This window comes from Drosophila mojavensis, unplaced genomic scaffold (genome assembly GCF_018153725.1).
Source record: "Drosophila mojavensis isolate 15081-1352.22 unplaced genomic scaffold, ASM1815372v1 contig_277, whole genome shotgun sequence".
In the NCBI taxonomy this organism is placed as follows: domain Eukaryota; kingdom Metazoa; phylum Arthropoda; class Insecta; order Diptera; family Drosophilidae; genus Drosophila; species Drosophila mojavensis.
In genome coordinates, this window is record NW_025318822.1 from 1,588,220 (window position 1) to 1,604,300 (window position 16,081).

The window sequence follows — 16,081 nt, forward strand, 5'->3', positions numbered from 1 at the left end:
GCATGTTTTGGCTGCCAGAGCAATTTTAATGGCCAGAAACTTTTAGTGATGCTCCATCCAAAACAGACAGAAAGACAGACAGACGCACCAGCATTGGCCGCATTATTTAAACACATTTCCAAAATATATATAAATATATATATATGTATATGTATATATTCCTTTATTTATATAGTTTTCGTTTTTGGAACATTTTACTTTCATAAGTGTTGTCCACAGTTGATTTATTGCACTTATAGCCATGATTTATGTAAGGGAAATGGCTGAGGGTGGGTCGCTTAGCATTAAGAATCTTTTACATTGTGCCACAATATAAATCTCAAAATTATTTATATTTATAGAAAATGTAAGTGATTGTTGTTTAATGGACGTTTAACCAGTTACAAGTATTTTGTTGAGAAGCCAAAACAATTTTTAAACGAAATATCAATCAAATTTCTCACCTAACTCCGTATTTATTCTTTGGCTAAAAATACTAAAAATAAATTATAAATAGTTAAGGAAAATATCGATAATTTGACTATAAATTTAATTTAACTAAAATTTTGTATAGTTCTTGATCTTGACAAATCAAAATATATATCTGACAACTCAAGATCTAAACGAAAGCCTTTGTAAATAACCCTAGCAAACAAGTTTTACCAATTGATTGATCATTAAGATATTAAGTTCATTCACATCGTCGCCCGTTGTCGCCTATCATTTCTCTTGCTTCCACGTCTTTGCTCATCATTCATCACATTTATAGGAAGCGAATGGTGTTCGCAATTAGTGTGTCAAATTTAATGTCAATTGGGCCACGTGCCAGTGCATATTAAATGCTGTCAACAAACTAAATGAACTGTAATACCATACCAAGCTGTTGCCGTGAGGCTCTTTTTTTTTTTCTGATCCCAGCCGGCCGGCGATTGCATCTGCAGCTCTGCCTACAAAATTAATAATAATTTGTGCTCGTCCCCTGTTTTATTTTATTTTTGCGAAAAATTTGCATCGTCTGCTCCACGGTTTCGAGTCATTTCATTAATTGCCTCATAAAAGTCAACTGCAAATTGCAACTGCAAGTGCATCAGCCGCAGCTGCTGTTCTTTGTATGTTGTGTATGTCTATATATATATATATATATATATATATATATATATATATATATATATATCTCTTTGTCTCCTGCAAATTCGTGTTAAGAGGTTAAAGTCATTTGACATCGTTCATTAAATTATGTTGCATTCTAGTTATGCTGATGATGTCTTAGGCTAGAGTGAATCAACCCAGGAGAATAAGTTTCTTAATTGGCAAACATTCTAGTGCAGGTGCTGCAAAGATCTCCAACATAAGCAGCACATAAAACTTATGTGCAGGATAATTAAATTTAATACTTTTCATAATTAAACTTAATTATTACATAATCCGCTCTGGGAATCTGAATATGTTAATGTACGAATTTATGTTAATATCAGTGTGAGGAGTAAATTATTCAGATTTACTCTTAAGTACTCTCTTAGGAGAGCAGGGAATCAAAGACTCTCGTCACCAGCAGGCATCGTATGCTAATAGCGACTGTTGGCATTTTATTGATTTAGATTTTAATGAGATTATTTATTTATAAAGAGATTGCGGTCATTCATTCCGTTTTTCCTCTGTTTCTCACATGTTTGCTTGCTCTCATAAGTTCGAGGCATATTACAATTAATTACCGTTTTGAATGCTCCATCTGTGAGTGCATTGAATAGAATATAGAAGAGTAGAGAATGTAAAGTATATAGAGTAGAGAGTAGAGACAGCCAGATCGCTTCCTCGTCTTTAGAGAAAATTGTGAAAGCTTGATATAATAAAAAGATATAATCATATAGTTTCCTAAATTAGTTTTCATTGACTTTAATCTATACAAAAAATCTAGATAAGGCAGCTTCCTCGTAGTTCAGCCAATAATTCTGACTGCAAATGAAAAGAGAGAGTATTTTCAATCGTTAAGCTCTACAAAAGAAACTATACAAAAAAGGTTTTTCTCACATTCAGCTCAAACGAAACTCATCAATGCTATGATTATTCAGTTATCGAGTTTCCCATCAGCTCTAAGCAATTGCTCTCACCAGCAAACGAATGAATGAACGTAGCGAAAATACGTCAGTATATATGTATATATGTATAACTATTCATATCTATCCATCTCTATTTATATATAAATGCTGGTATTGATTTCACATAATGAGAAAATCTTCAAGGGCTCCATGGCCGAGGGCATTGAAATTACAAACTTGAAAAGGCTTTTGACGAAAGGTTTCTGCATGTAGGAGACCCCGCAGCGTCTTTGTCTGCGATCATCGTATAATAGGGTGTGATAATTACATGAGTACCTTAAATTACTTAAGTGAGTGCAATTGATACTGGATATTGAAATAGCTTGAAATGGCTTGAAAACTGAGCATTTAAGGAAAGTAACTCTCGCAGTGAAGCTGCCACTTGTCTTGATGCTGTCATGCTAATGAAGAAGAACTAAAAACAGTAAGATAAACACACACCTATGCTTAATGTAGATATCAACTTTTATGATGCATTCGTGCGGCAATCAGTCAAACCCGTATTCATCATTAAGACCTGCGCACCTCAAGGTTGGTTTGTATATTTTGAATGCAGCCTCACATATTTCATTTGCAATTCAAGCTAGCTCCTAACGTGCAAATTTTTCATTTGTGTATAATTAAAAAATTAATCTTTTTTTTATTTTTACACATTTATATAATATTCAAAATGCTGTGGCGACCAACTCATGCAAAAAACTGCCAAAAAACATGAGGGACCAAAGTGGAATGGAAAGAAGAAGAGCAGCAAGCTGAGGTGAGGTGCCGAAATCTTTGTGAAGCGCTTGACACGCAAACGTCAAACGTTTTGAGAAACAAATTTGGCTGACAGTTTGTTGATTGTGTGAGGTAATATTGATAAAAATGTATAAAAAAAAAGAAAAAAATAAAGAAAAATAAATATATATTAGTTATGTATAGTATGTATTCATAGACAGTTCAAAAATTAATTGTTTCAAAATACATGAAATAAAAGGCAAGATAAGGATGGATTTGAAATGGATTTGATTGAAATAGGAATGAAGGGCAAAGAGAATAACAAAGACAGCAAGCCAAGAACAGTATTGAGAATTCTTTTATCAAAAATTTAGCTCGATAAATAATTATTTACTAGCAATTCAAACCCCTAATCCAAAAACTACACCATTAGAGCCATAGTCTAACTGTAACTAATAATAAAAAAATTCTCTCCCTTCGTAAATGTAAAAAATAAATAAATATTATATTTGATATTCTGGCGAATTGTTTTCCATTATAATATTTATAGAGCCCCAATTGAAATATTAATATTAAATTTCAAAATATTTTTCTTAACTGAAAAGTTTAAATGTTCAACAATTTCACATCTAGCCAGCGTTTTGGTCTAAAAGTCATATTACTGGAGGATGAAATATGGTCTGGACCCCCTCTACAAGTAATTGTCGGCAAACGTAAGATGCGAAATAAAGAGCGAATTCCAAGAAATTAACCAAGACACTAGCCAAATGGGGGCACACACTACTAAATCAAAAACTTTGCGGCGCAAAAGCAAGAGCTCAACTGCAGCTTGCAGGCAAAATTGGCCCCAATTGCAGCACTAAAACAAAAAAGAAAGAGAAAAAAATAAAAATGCTGCGCTTTACAACTAGCAACTGCTCTTGGGTGTAGCTACCAGGAAATGGACAAATTGGAGCCAACACAGCTCAACTCAGTTCAGTTCAGCACAGTAGAGCATAGCCCATGGATTGAGTCATAAAGTTATGATTCGAGTTTTCGCTGTGACTCCAATGGGAGCAATCAGTGTTCCCAGTTTTTTGATTTGGCCATCACGAAATGGCCAAAAGCAACGCCAGCTAGACTAGAAGCCATCGCCACACTCCACTCGCCGTACACTATAAAAAACCAGGGGCAATTTAATTTGCACAGCGAATGGTTCGTAATTATTTCAGAGCTTATGGGGCTTTGGTTCGTCAACCGTTTCAGCTAATTAGCCACTGCTTTAGGGCATGATGTCTATGTTGCTCTGGGTGCGGCCAGTTTGATTCACTCTCTTTTCTCTCATTTCCTTTTGTAGTTTTCATTGTGTTTTTCGCTGATTTCGGGCCGATTGTCTCGTCTAATGACGCAAAAGTTCAGAGTTAATCAATTGCAAGACAATTAACCGCAAACATTTTGAACTCTGCTGCTCGGACCAGAGGCCAACGCAATTAGTGAACGCAGCCAAGAAGCCAATGGCATACGCCAAAACGGAGCAGCTGCTCCAACAGCCACAGATACTGACACAGACACAGCCATACATACAGACTCAGACTATGGCCATGGCATCGGGAACTGAGCATCGGCGGCGCGTGTTGCCAATTTATCTTGAGCGAGTGCCCCGCCAAGTTGCAAGATTTGTAGCTCAGCTGCTGCTCTGACTCACTGCCTTATGCAGCTAATCCTGTTTTTTGTGTCAGCTTGACTTATTACCCAAATGCGCTGCCTCCCCCTTCGGTTAGCCATATGAAGATCAGCAATAAGAGATCTTAGTCTAAGCCTTCACTGGCACAATGAACAGAACTTGGCTTTGAGTTTTAGTAGTTGTAAGCATATATATATATATATATACATTTATATTGCTTGGTTTATTCCCTTTCTGAACCTTTAGTGTAAGAATAAGAGACTTTCTTAGAGATCTACATAAATTTTTCATGAAATAGCTTACTCTATAAAAATATTTGTAAATTCTAATTCTATATAAATTTAGCGCTTCAAAAAGAAGAACGTAACTCAAAAGCCGCACGAAATTGATCTAAATATCAAATTTTTGTTTGAAAATGTTATTTAGACTAAAAATCTACTTGATTGAGATTTTATTACTATATTGGGCCTTTCAGTTGGATTATATTTGAAACCATGACTATGTAGTAACATTAAGTAGTTATCGGTATGAATAATCAATAAAGTAATGAATATTTTTTTCCTGCTTGCAGTAATGATTTTATTCATTCTGTAAAACTTTACTCAAATCATTTATAAGAATTTATAGATATATACAAATTTTTGCAACAACAAATATATCCATAAATAATTCCTAATATATGCGTATAAAAAAACACACACACAAAACAAATATTAAAAAAAAACGTGTATAAATTTAACTACCAAGAAATTTGGCATACGTCAAATTTATATTTTAACAACATTTTGCAACTATAATATCTATAAAAACTTAAAAAAAAAATAAAAATAAAAAAAACAATAAAGTAAACAACATAAATATATGTACACGTATATAAATACAAATATACCCATCATAATTTTTTAAACGCTAATACTTCCACAAACCTTTATCCGCACACATTCATAGCTTTAGACACGCATATAAATTTGAGCGAGACTATTGATTTGAAAGCTCCTTCGCCATGGACCGCCAATGATATGTAATTTTCAGTAGCGCCCATCCAATTTGTAATTTGTGGAAGGCATACAAATTTCGCCATAACTCAGAGTTGAATATACAGCTCAGAGCTCACAGAGCACACAGCTTGCCAGCTTTGTTTACCTGGCTCTGCCCGGCTAAGTTGCTTTGTTTATAACTGGTTCAAAGTTGGCACGTCTTTGGCATATATAAATAATAATAAAAAGAGAAAAAGCAACGAAAAAAGAAGGTTTACACACTCAGACTCACACACACACACACACACACACACACACGGACAACTTGTTTATCTGTCTTTTCAGCTGTTTGGCAGGCAGCAGCGTCTGCGTCTACCTGCCCCTGTTTTAGGAGCTGTCTTTGTCCCGATGCCATGGCAAGTCCTGTCCGTTCCCCAAAACGCTTGACAGCCAGCGCCAACAGCTGTCGTGCCAGTTAGTCTCTATCGTGTAACCCCTTTGCTGGAATGGAGGGGAGGGAGAGGGGGGCAAGGTGCAAAGTTTCGCAATGCTCCCTAACACTGGAGCGTTGCATGTTGGCTAATTTCCATGCAGACCTGCCTGGCTGCCTGCCATCGGTTTATAGTTATGTTGTCCTCTTGCCGTCCATTATGATTCCATATAGTCAGCTCTGAGTTGGCCAATGAAAATGCTAATGCTTTGGTCAGATTTCATGACTGCTTTTCAAAATGCTCCACGTGCATTTCCTACTCATATGCTAATTTCACACATGGCAAACGCTCTCTGAATTTCAAGTGCTGCAACTAACAATTTGGCTGGGCTCATTATTAAAGACATTGCCATATTACAGTACTTTCATGGCTGTTGGCCCATTCTGGGGCCCAGCTGATTGTATACATCTTTCTTTTTTAGTTCTTTTGTTTTTTTTGTTTTTTGTTTTTGGGGCCAATGGAGTGGGGACGCCCCTTATGCCTTGCTCCCCATTTCAATAATGAAAATACGGTAATTTATGTGTCAAGTGAGCTTACGAACTGAGACTGCAAACCGCAAAGTCAACGCCCAGATTTTGACTGTTTTGCATTTCGACTCAACTTGGCCAAGGCTCTGGCTCGTGCCAAGCGCTGCCCCCGTAGGCGACGTTTTGTTGTTGTGAAAGCCCAGACAGAACTCTGGCCTAGTCGTTTGTGCCAATAAAATGGCATAAAATGCATTTGTTAATGGATCATAATGTCTGCAGGTGGGCTACAGGAGATAACTTTTTAGAAGCCGAAGATTTATTGCCCTTGCTGTCATAAAGCATTAGTATTACATATTTCCGAATGCACTGATAAAAACAAGGTATTTTTTATGAAGCTAAATTTCTAAGCAGTTGCTTTAAGAAGATTGTAAATATATAGTAAAGAGAAACTAGATGAAACTGATTCTTATTACTTTTCTTTTATTTCTATATATTATACTCTGCTTTTATTTCAGTTTAATAAATTTCAAGATCAAAAGACAAATTTGAGGAAGTCTTTTCATTGCCCTGCTCTGTTTTTATATTAAATATATATTACCCTATATTTATTATATGACAATGAAACGAATTAAGGGATCTTTTACGTCTTCCATCAATAACTAAGATGTCCTCATTAAAGAAAAATGGGATGAAAATTTTTCATATTCAGTCATTCCATAAATGATATAGTAATCAGCAACTTTACTTAAGGATCGGAATAAAAAACATAATTTTACAACAAATATTTCTATTCTTCCATTATCAAAGCAGTTGTGTATAAATATAAGGAATATCAATTAACATCTTCTCTATTATACAGCATTTCCATAACATAGCCATAGTATCCTGGTTAAGGGTATATAAATAAAAATTCCAAAAAATACATTAAAGTAGGCAGTGACGTTACGCCCACAAATTGAGCAAGTCGCTCGATCACACTAAAAGCGCGCTGAAATATTTGCGTTTCCCTCAGCTTAAGCTTAGTTTTTATTCCCCAATTTTGTTTTTTCTCTTTGGGGCGGTTCGCTGTTGCAACTGCAATCTGATAAACATAAACGTTTAATTAGAGCGCTAAATGCATTTTTTAATAGTCATAAAACGAGAGAAAAAACACTTTTATTGCCTTTTTCACATATTAATTTATCTCTGTGAGTATTTATTGTTCGAATATTGCGTTTAGTTTGTCAACGCGCGCGGCTGACAAAATAAAACAAAAAAGAAAACAAAAGACTTAGGTGACAAACTTGTTTCTTTGTTCAGTTTAGATTATTTTGTGTTGTTGTTGCTGTAGTTTTTTATTGACTGTTAGCTACTCCATGAATTTTCATACAAGAAAAGCTTTTGTTTGGCTTGATTGCATTGAAATCGATTCAGTTCGCATCTGGCTGGCTGCGCTGTGATTAATGAACGCTTAATTTATTTCTTTAAGAAATTTCATAATTAAATTCAGTTTAGCAAGCATTTACTTAAGAGTTCCGCTAGCTGAGATTCAATTATAAACCGGATACATCATTTTTAACAAATTAATATTCTATACAAAAATGACTCTTTCCTAGATTTAAGCATTCTAATTTAAGCTGAGTGCACGGCGAGGCTAGATATCAAAAGGATCTAAAATTAAATATTGACTTAATTCCCCAAATCAAATGTGGAGTTCACATTTAATCATATAGCTTTCATATAATATCATATTACATATTTTTTTTATGATTATATATTACAAAATATGATTTGAGTTAGTCAATCATTTTCTTTGTGTCTTTTCCCATCACATTTAGTACAGCATATTTTTGACTTTTTAGTATTTGCTCAGATATTTTTTCCTCGAGCTTGACAAAGCGCAACGTCGCGTCGTTGCTCTTTAGTCGCTTAGCCGTAAGCTATTTATAAACTGTATTTATTGGTTCGTCATTTAATAGTTGATTTTTTTTTCGCTTTTTTCTTTTTATTATATTTTTGTTGCTATGTTAAATCCATAAGCAGACGACCGTTTGATATTTTCAGTTAACACCGAGCGAGCAGCTTAGCCATAGCCAGTTACCAAATGAAGTTGCCAAAAGCGAACAATAACAAAAACTCAGAAATGAAAAAATGAAATCCAAACGAATCTCAAGCTCAAATAAAGCTCCTCTTTATATTTAAATGCTTGTCTCTTTTATTGTTATTTTAATCGGCTGGCAGGTCGAACATCACGTAATAGTCGTCACTGGTTACACCTGTTTCATCACGTTGAACACTGTTACATCGTGTAATGATATGCCACCAGCGCATACAACACCCGTATAGCTGAATGTTTCCTCTTGCCAAAAGTTCATCAAACGCTAAAGCATGCAACAGCAACAGCAACTGCAACTGCAACTGCAACTTCGACGGGTGTTCAACTACTTATTATTTGCAAAGCTTTTCGATGTTTGCTTGGTCGACTGATAAGTGGCAATAGAGTCGCAACGGGCCAGGCCAAAAAACTAATAACAGTTGATTTCTTTGGCTTTTACTCCTCAAAGTGAAAACCCCTACCAACAACAACAGCATCGACTCAAATCCTGACTGTGCAACGAAATCTTTTAAATATCAGCAATTAAAAACTCACTTCAGTGAAAGTTTTTTCGCATATGGATTTTGCGTAGGAAATTTCGTAATAAATTGCACAGCACAAAAAAAGTGTTCAATATTCACACGATTTATATGAGTGTGAGTGCGTGTGTGTGTGCGCGTTTATGCAAATATAAATGCGTTACAGTCAGGCTAAAAGAAGACGAACAACACAGCCACGCGACAAATTGCCATCCACTCATGCGTTTGCTGACTCTTCGTCTTCATTTGCATACCTGAGCCGCTTCACTCTGAGCCACTTTTTTCTTTTTACCGATTAGCCCCAGAGGGAAGATGACGATTGAGTAAAAATAAATAAATAAGAGAGTAGTAAACACGCACGGAAACAAGCTCCGATTGTGATATGGCGCCTATGAAAGTGAAATCAAAAAGAAAGCGTTTCATTTTCTTCATTAAGTTGTAGGAGGTTCAGCTCAGTTTGTTCAATTTGTTTGTTCCGATTTGATAAATCCGGCGATAACATTCTAATTATGCGCATGCATTTGATAATGATGACGATGATGTTTTTATTTATGGCCAAGTCGTTTGCATTAACAGCTAAGCAGTCGGTTGACTTTTAAGCTGAATTCTGTTTTGCATACGGACGAGACGTGTGGGCGATGCGCTGTCATCATAGTTAATGGGATAATACTAAATAAAGTCGTTGGCTCATTTTTATACATATTGTAGATAGGCTAATAAAAGGCTTTACATGTTAGCTAGGACTTAACAGTTTTAATGAAACATCAATTCATTAGAGAAATTTACTTGGCTCTTGGTGTTTGTTAACGTATAACTGTTAATTAACAATCCGAAATTGTGGGTGCAATATTAATTAATTTCATTTACCCATTTATAGATATTTGATATTTCATTAGAGAGACATATTCATTTCATTTCAAATATAAAAGCGATTCACATATTATATTAACGTCAATTCATAAAGGAAACCATTTACGGTAGCTTTCATAGGAAAGTTAACCAAGCCATATTTGATACACTATGATATGATGTTACTTCCCAAGTTCGTTGTCTAAGTCTTTTGTTCTGCTCAAAGAAATTATGCGGTTTTAGCTCCGTATACGTTGGACTTGCTATCCCATGGGTAATTAATATCTTATGGGAAGTTAATTAAATGTCGTTGCCTGGCTATTGGATTGCAATATTTTTTATGCAAGAAGTGATGTCTGCAGCGAACAAACAAGTTTACAGCACAACAACAAGTGCGGGCAAGAAACCAAAAAAGTGTGGTCCACACACACAAACAGCAAATGCAACAACTACAACTACAACTGCAACTGCAACTTGAATGTCATAATTATTTAGAGTCATTAAACTTTAAGAAGCAAAATCTCGACCACAAATCAAGAGGCTGGACAGCCTGCTTGGCTACAAAAAAAAAATATATATATATATTATCGAAAAATCAAAAAAATATGACCGCAGCGATAAGGAAATTATGTATTAAACACATCAACGATTCGACGGGCTACATGATCTACAAAAAAAAGCCGAACGAACGAACGAACGACGGAAAAAAATTACCATTTAATGTTGGAAAAAAGTTAACAAGTTGCCGGTGTCAGTAAAAACTGCAAAATCTGCCACACCAGCCGATTTTGGCGGCTGTTTAACTGAATTAAATATTGCGCAATCGGTTGCTGCATGTGTATGTGTGTGTGTGAGAGAGTTAAGACTCGCTCGTGTTCATTGGCCATATAAATGGTAACAACTGAGGCGATCATTGAGATGCTTGTTGTTGTCCAATTGGCGTCCACAAATGGCTTAAATGTGCTCATGACCGCAAGTAATAAAATAATTAAAAAAAAGCAAAAACATGCTGCATAATTCACACTTACATCCGAACGGGTTTTCATGACTAGCACTAAAAGATCAGCTTGGCTCACACTGACTGTGTAATCAGGCTAATACTTTGTTTCGAGCGAGTAGAGAAATGAGAGCAGGTGCAACTTTCTATGTGAACTATGACTATCAAGTGCTACTTTATTGAGCAGAAGTTTACTTAAAAATATAGTATGAGCTGAGAGCAATAATAACTTAAGTACAAGCTGAATACAAGTCTAACCTGATCCGTAATTAACACAAGCATTGACAGCAAAGAATTCGAGTCTAATATAAATATTTTATGAATGAAAATTTACTATTATATGCTGATTAAGCATTGGCTGTATATATGTATAAATATACATAAAATAAACGTAATATGGGAGATGTTAACCATGAATATAGTATAAATAAACTCATTTAATGTTGTCATTTTGTGGTTCGGTAAAATTCTATAAATTAAATTATTATACAGCATTTTTTTAGAGCGAAAAATCTGACTAACAATCAGCTATTAAATCACATTTGATGCATAGTAACAGATATGCAAGATATACCATAACTTACAGCTACCATTAGCCGTATCCTAGGAAAAATTGTAATCACCCACCCAGGAGATAAAAGCAACACATTCGAGCAGCTAACAAATTGTAATTGTAGTTCATGTACCAACAAGTCAGCAACAACAACAAAAACAGCAACAACAACAAGCACAGTAATCACAGCAGCAACACCCAGCTCTCAGCGCTGCAGCATTGTCAAATTGAGGATTGGTCAAACGTGGCGTATACACAATTTGCACAACGTTCCGGCAATGGCCAAAGAGTCAACTGCAGCAACTGCAGCAACTGGGACTGCAGCAACGCCAAGATTAGTAAATAATTATGGTTTGGAAATTGCTACAAGTTAATTCCACACGTAATTGCTGGCAACTCTGGTGACTGTCTAATTTAATTCGAACGATTTTGTTTTTTTTTAAGGGCGTTTACCACTGCTAGAAAAAAGAATACAAAAAGCGCAATCGAAAATTACAGCACTCGCTTTGGTCATTCGTAAGCTTAAATTGGCTGTCAAAGTTGCGATTGAATCGATTTGGTTTTGAATCGAAATTAAATTGTATTGACACCTATTTGGGTTCCGTATTCGGCTCGCTAATTACTGTTTCTATTTGCGCATTTTATTTATTATTTTTTTTTTTGCATTTACTTACTTGTCTATGTAGTCGATCGTTTCGATTTCCTTTTGGATTTTTTCCTCGCCCGGGCTGTTCTCAATATTGGCAGCATCTGTAAGACATGTAGAGATAATATATATAGCTATGAGTAATTTCATGAATCAAAACAAATCACAAAGTGTTAGTAAAGTGAATGGGGCGTTGCATATATGCATTAGCATATTACAAATTATAGCTAATTATTTATCTCTGCTTCTTGTTAACCAAAAAAAAAAAAAAAAAAAACAACATGATAAAATTGTAATAGTTACACGAATGCCTTTTCAAAGTGGTAAACTCACTTGGCACTTAGCCGAGCCTCACATAAATTAGCCAGATTGTAGCATATAAATCATAATTAGTAGAGCACCTGGGACAGAGCTACATAGACCTATACACACACACACTTAGGCATACATTAATTGGAATTGCAAATCAGCTAGAAATGTATAAAATTACGCACCCATTGACGACAATAACAAAATTCTGACCAGCCACAATAATAATATTTAACCTTACGATCGGCTATATAAGCTGTTGCATATAACTTGATTTATGACACAACATTCGATCGAGCCAACCAGCCAACGCAATTGTATCTACTCTTAAAAACACATTGAAATGGAGCACTCTACTCGTTTCTGCCGACAAATGTCAATCACAGTGCACACATGAACGTACAAGGGCCATGAGAGACACTTCATGAGCTGATCAGTGTGTGTTTGAAATCATTTAATAGAAAACCATAAAATAGACAAAGACTTGAGAGACTTGTTGGGATTGTATATAAATTGTTGAATTATAGCTCTAGTCTAGTTAGCTCTTTTTGTCTCTAGAGTAAAAATTTATTACCAAAACGATGTTTTCTCAATATTCCCTGTCTAAATTTAAAAAAATTGTAAAGTTAAGGTATGGAATACTACAAAATATTTTAAATTATTTAAATCTCGAAAAACAAATTCTTTTAAATATATATTTATATTTATATATTTATATATGTTTTTCTTTTTTTTATGCATTTAGTACAACACGAAACTATTTTTTTTTTCAGAATAATTTTTTTTTTTTTGTAGCAAAAAAATAAATTAAATAAATTATTAATATAAAAAAAATCAACTAAATATCTAAAATACATACTTTTCCATACATTTAATATATAAGAATTCAATTAATAATTACACAAAAAATATTTTTTCTTTTTATTTTTTAATATTAATTTTATTGTTGTTCTACAATCATATGTATTCACGTTTTTATTCAGATTCCCAGCCAGTTAAGTATTATAGTTTGCATAGCTGACTATCTCAGTGCCAAAGTAGAGCATTAATCAAAAGGCGTGTGGATCAAAGTAAAATCAATAAATGATATCAAAGGCAGACTCAAGAACTTGCTACACACACGCACACACGGCCACTGGCACTCACCTAAGCTGGTAACAAAGTGGTACAAGAACATGAATGTCGGGTATCTATGGCTCTGTATAGATGTGAGTAGATAAATAACGTTTGTTTCGACTTATGTGCTGGTGCAGCACTTGAAGTTCAATTGAAAAGCGGCTGTCTGGCCAAAGATCAAATGAGCAATGAGTGGACTAGACCAACCGCATGGCCAGACAGACAATGGCTGTGTGGAGGTCTGAGACTGATGTCTGACGACGGGGCTGGGGCTGGGGCTGGGCTCAGCTGTTGGTAGTTGGTTTTGTTTTGGACGGGTTTTTGTAGCATATGACTGGAAAGTGACTGTCAGGGGCCTCGATGTGTCTCGGTCGTGTCTCGGCTCACTTAGCGATTTCATGCATGCAAATTAGTTTTTGAACCTGTTGCAATTTGTTGTTGTATGAGCTGCCAGTGTTAACGGCACCCTCCCTGATGTGGTAGCCGCAACGGGCACGAGCACCACAAAGTGCTCCACGCTCTCCACTCCACAGACGGACGGGACAAGTCGCTCGAGTTGTTCGAGCTGTTCCCATGTTGCATGCTAATTGAGTCTGAAGTGTAGCGCAGAAATCACTAACTAAAATAAACTCATGGAAAATAGTGCACCAATTATTGGAAGCGACTCGCCGAGTGGTCTCTGCCTCTGAAACTCACTCGTGCATATCCTAGAGACATGCGTGAGAATATCACCATAGAATTTCTCACGGATACACACGCTTTGCCAACCAACACTGGGCAACCATGAGCGGCGTGGGGGCCCACAAGATGGAGTATCCACCCAACTATGGCCGCTTTCTTGTCGTCTGTAACATGCAACAAATTTATGCGCCGCCAGCCAACTGCAGCAGTTGTCGAAAGGCAAAGGCGAAGGCGTGGGCAACGGCAGGGGCAGGGCAGTTGTCAGTAGTAAGCATGCTGATTTTGAACTTGTACCGTGCTATGTTTAAACATAACAACATACAAAGGTATATAACATGCTTAAATTACACACTGCACATTGCGACGGCACTGCATAGTTAAGTGCTTGCCAGGTTGGATTACCTACTAAGATGGTCGCGATGGTGCGGAATATGTAACGAAAACTTTGCATGTTCTTGCCACCCAATCTGCCCGAAGGCGTCGTCAGCACATTTTAAGGCTGTTGCTCTTTCTGTTTGAAGTACACCAACAACAACAACAACAACAACAAAAACAACAACCAAAACTGATTTTGTTCAAGTTTTACAACTAGCTGTACCTATTCCCATCTGATTATGTAGCCAAGTTGCCTTTGGCTGACAAACGGTTTATAATATCATCAGGAAGGAAATGCATTCATCATGCGACTGATTAAATAACTTTGCGGGATATACCTAATATGAATTACTAATTAACATCTTGCCTTAATTTATGCTTAGTCTCAATTTATCTATTGAAGCACAGCTATCACTATTAATTTTTAAGCATTCCTATGCAAATGGGGCTTTATAATAATTTACAATTCCGAAGCTGTCAAAAATTCGTGATTAATTCACAATAAAATTTATAATTCGCGTATCGATTATTTATGGCCATTCGCACATACATGAATGCTCGGGCGCTAAAACCAGATAGTAAATAACTCTGTTTATGAGCAAATCAATCCAATTTCAAAATAATAGTTGCCTGCAATAAAAATCAGTTTTGGCTAACCCATGTGTAAATGAGATTTCACTAGTTTATTTATGTATATATGTAAATATTAGTAAAATACTTTAAAAGTTTTTTATTTATTTTTTATCAGAAAAACTAATAACATTTCAGCAAAATCCTCAAACTGGAAAAAATTACATAAATTTTTATTGCTAAATTAAATGGCAATAAGCTGTCAAGTGTTGTTGATAAAATTATTTGATATGAGGTAAATGAGAAGCCGTTAGCCATTAAAGTATGAACAAGTTTAAATACTTTTTAATGACAGACTCCACTTAGAAAGAGTGCAAAGAACACAATGCACAATTTGGGAAATTGCTTGGCATTGCCCTGCAGGCAATCATGTATTAAATAAAAATACAAAATAAAACCACAAAACCTTACGTTAATCTACAGTAGAAGCCAACGCCACAGCCAAGCCAAGTATGGCAACAGATCTATAGAGAAAAGCCAGCAAGATAAATTATCCGCAGTGCAAATGACAGAAAAAAAAACACAAACACACGCACACATCAAAAGAGACAAACGGAAGCGGAAATATCTGAGTGAAGTTACGGCAATTTGCGGTTTTAATAGTCGTTGGTGCCCAAATGTTGCTAGGCCCTCGAGCAGCGAAACATATGTAAAATATATATGTATATGAGCTTGTATATATGGATAGGCATAAACACTTTTATGATGCTGTAAATGAGAGCTATGCTTGTAACGAGAGACACACAGCAGCGATAGCTGAGAGCTGAGACTGGCAGAACGCCTTTCCCAGACACAATGACTGGAACGGAGCGTCTCTGGTAAAATATGTGAGAGGTTTTTGAGAAAAATGCAGCCAAGTCTTGTGGTTTTTCAAGAGAATGGGTCAAGTTTACAATTACTATTCAAAAATTGCAAAAAAAAA

The 16,081-nt window shown here is 35.6% G+C and overlaps 1 protein-coding gene across 6 annotated transcripts in view; it reads right to left on the minus strand.

Moving 5' to 3' along the window:
• The window catches only part of LOC6574054 (tight junction protein ZO-1), a 116,315-nt gene that overhangs the window by 53,840 nt on the left and 46,394 nt on the right, over window positions 1–16,081 (minus strand). For all 6 annotated transcript variants that reach the window (XM_044008268.1, XM_044008267.1, XM_044008273.1 and 3 more), the window contains exon 2: window positions 12,077–12,152. In XM_044008268.1, the coding sequence (XP_043864203.1) occupies window positions 12,077–12,152 (76 nt within the window). The remainder of the gene's footprint in view (window positions 1–12,076; window positions 12,153–16,081) is intronic.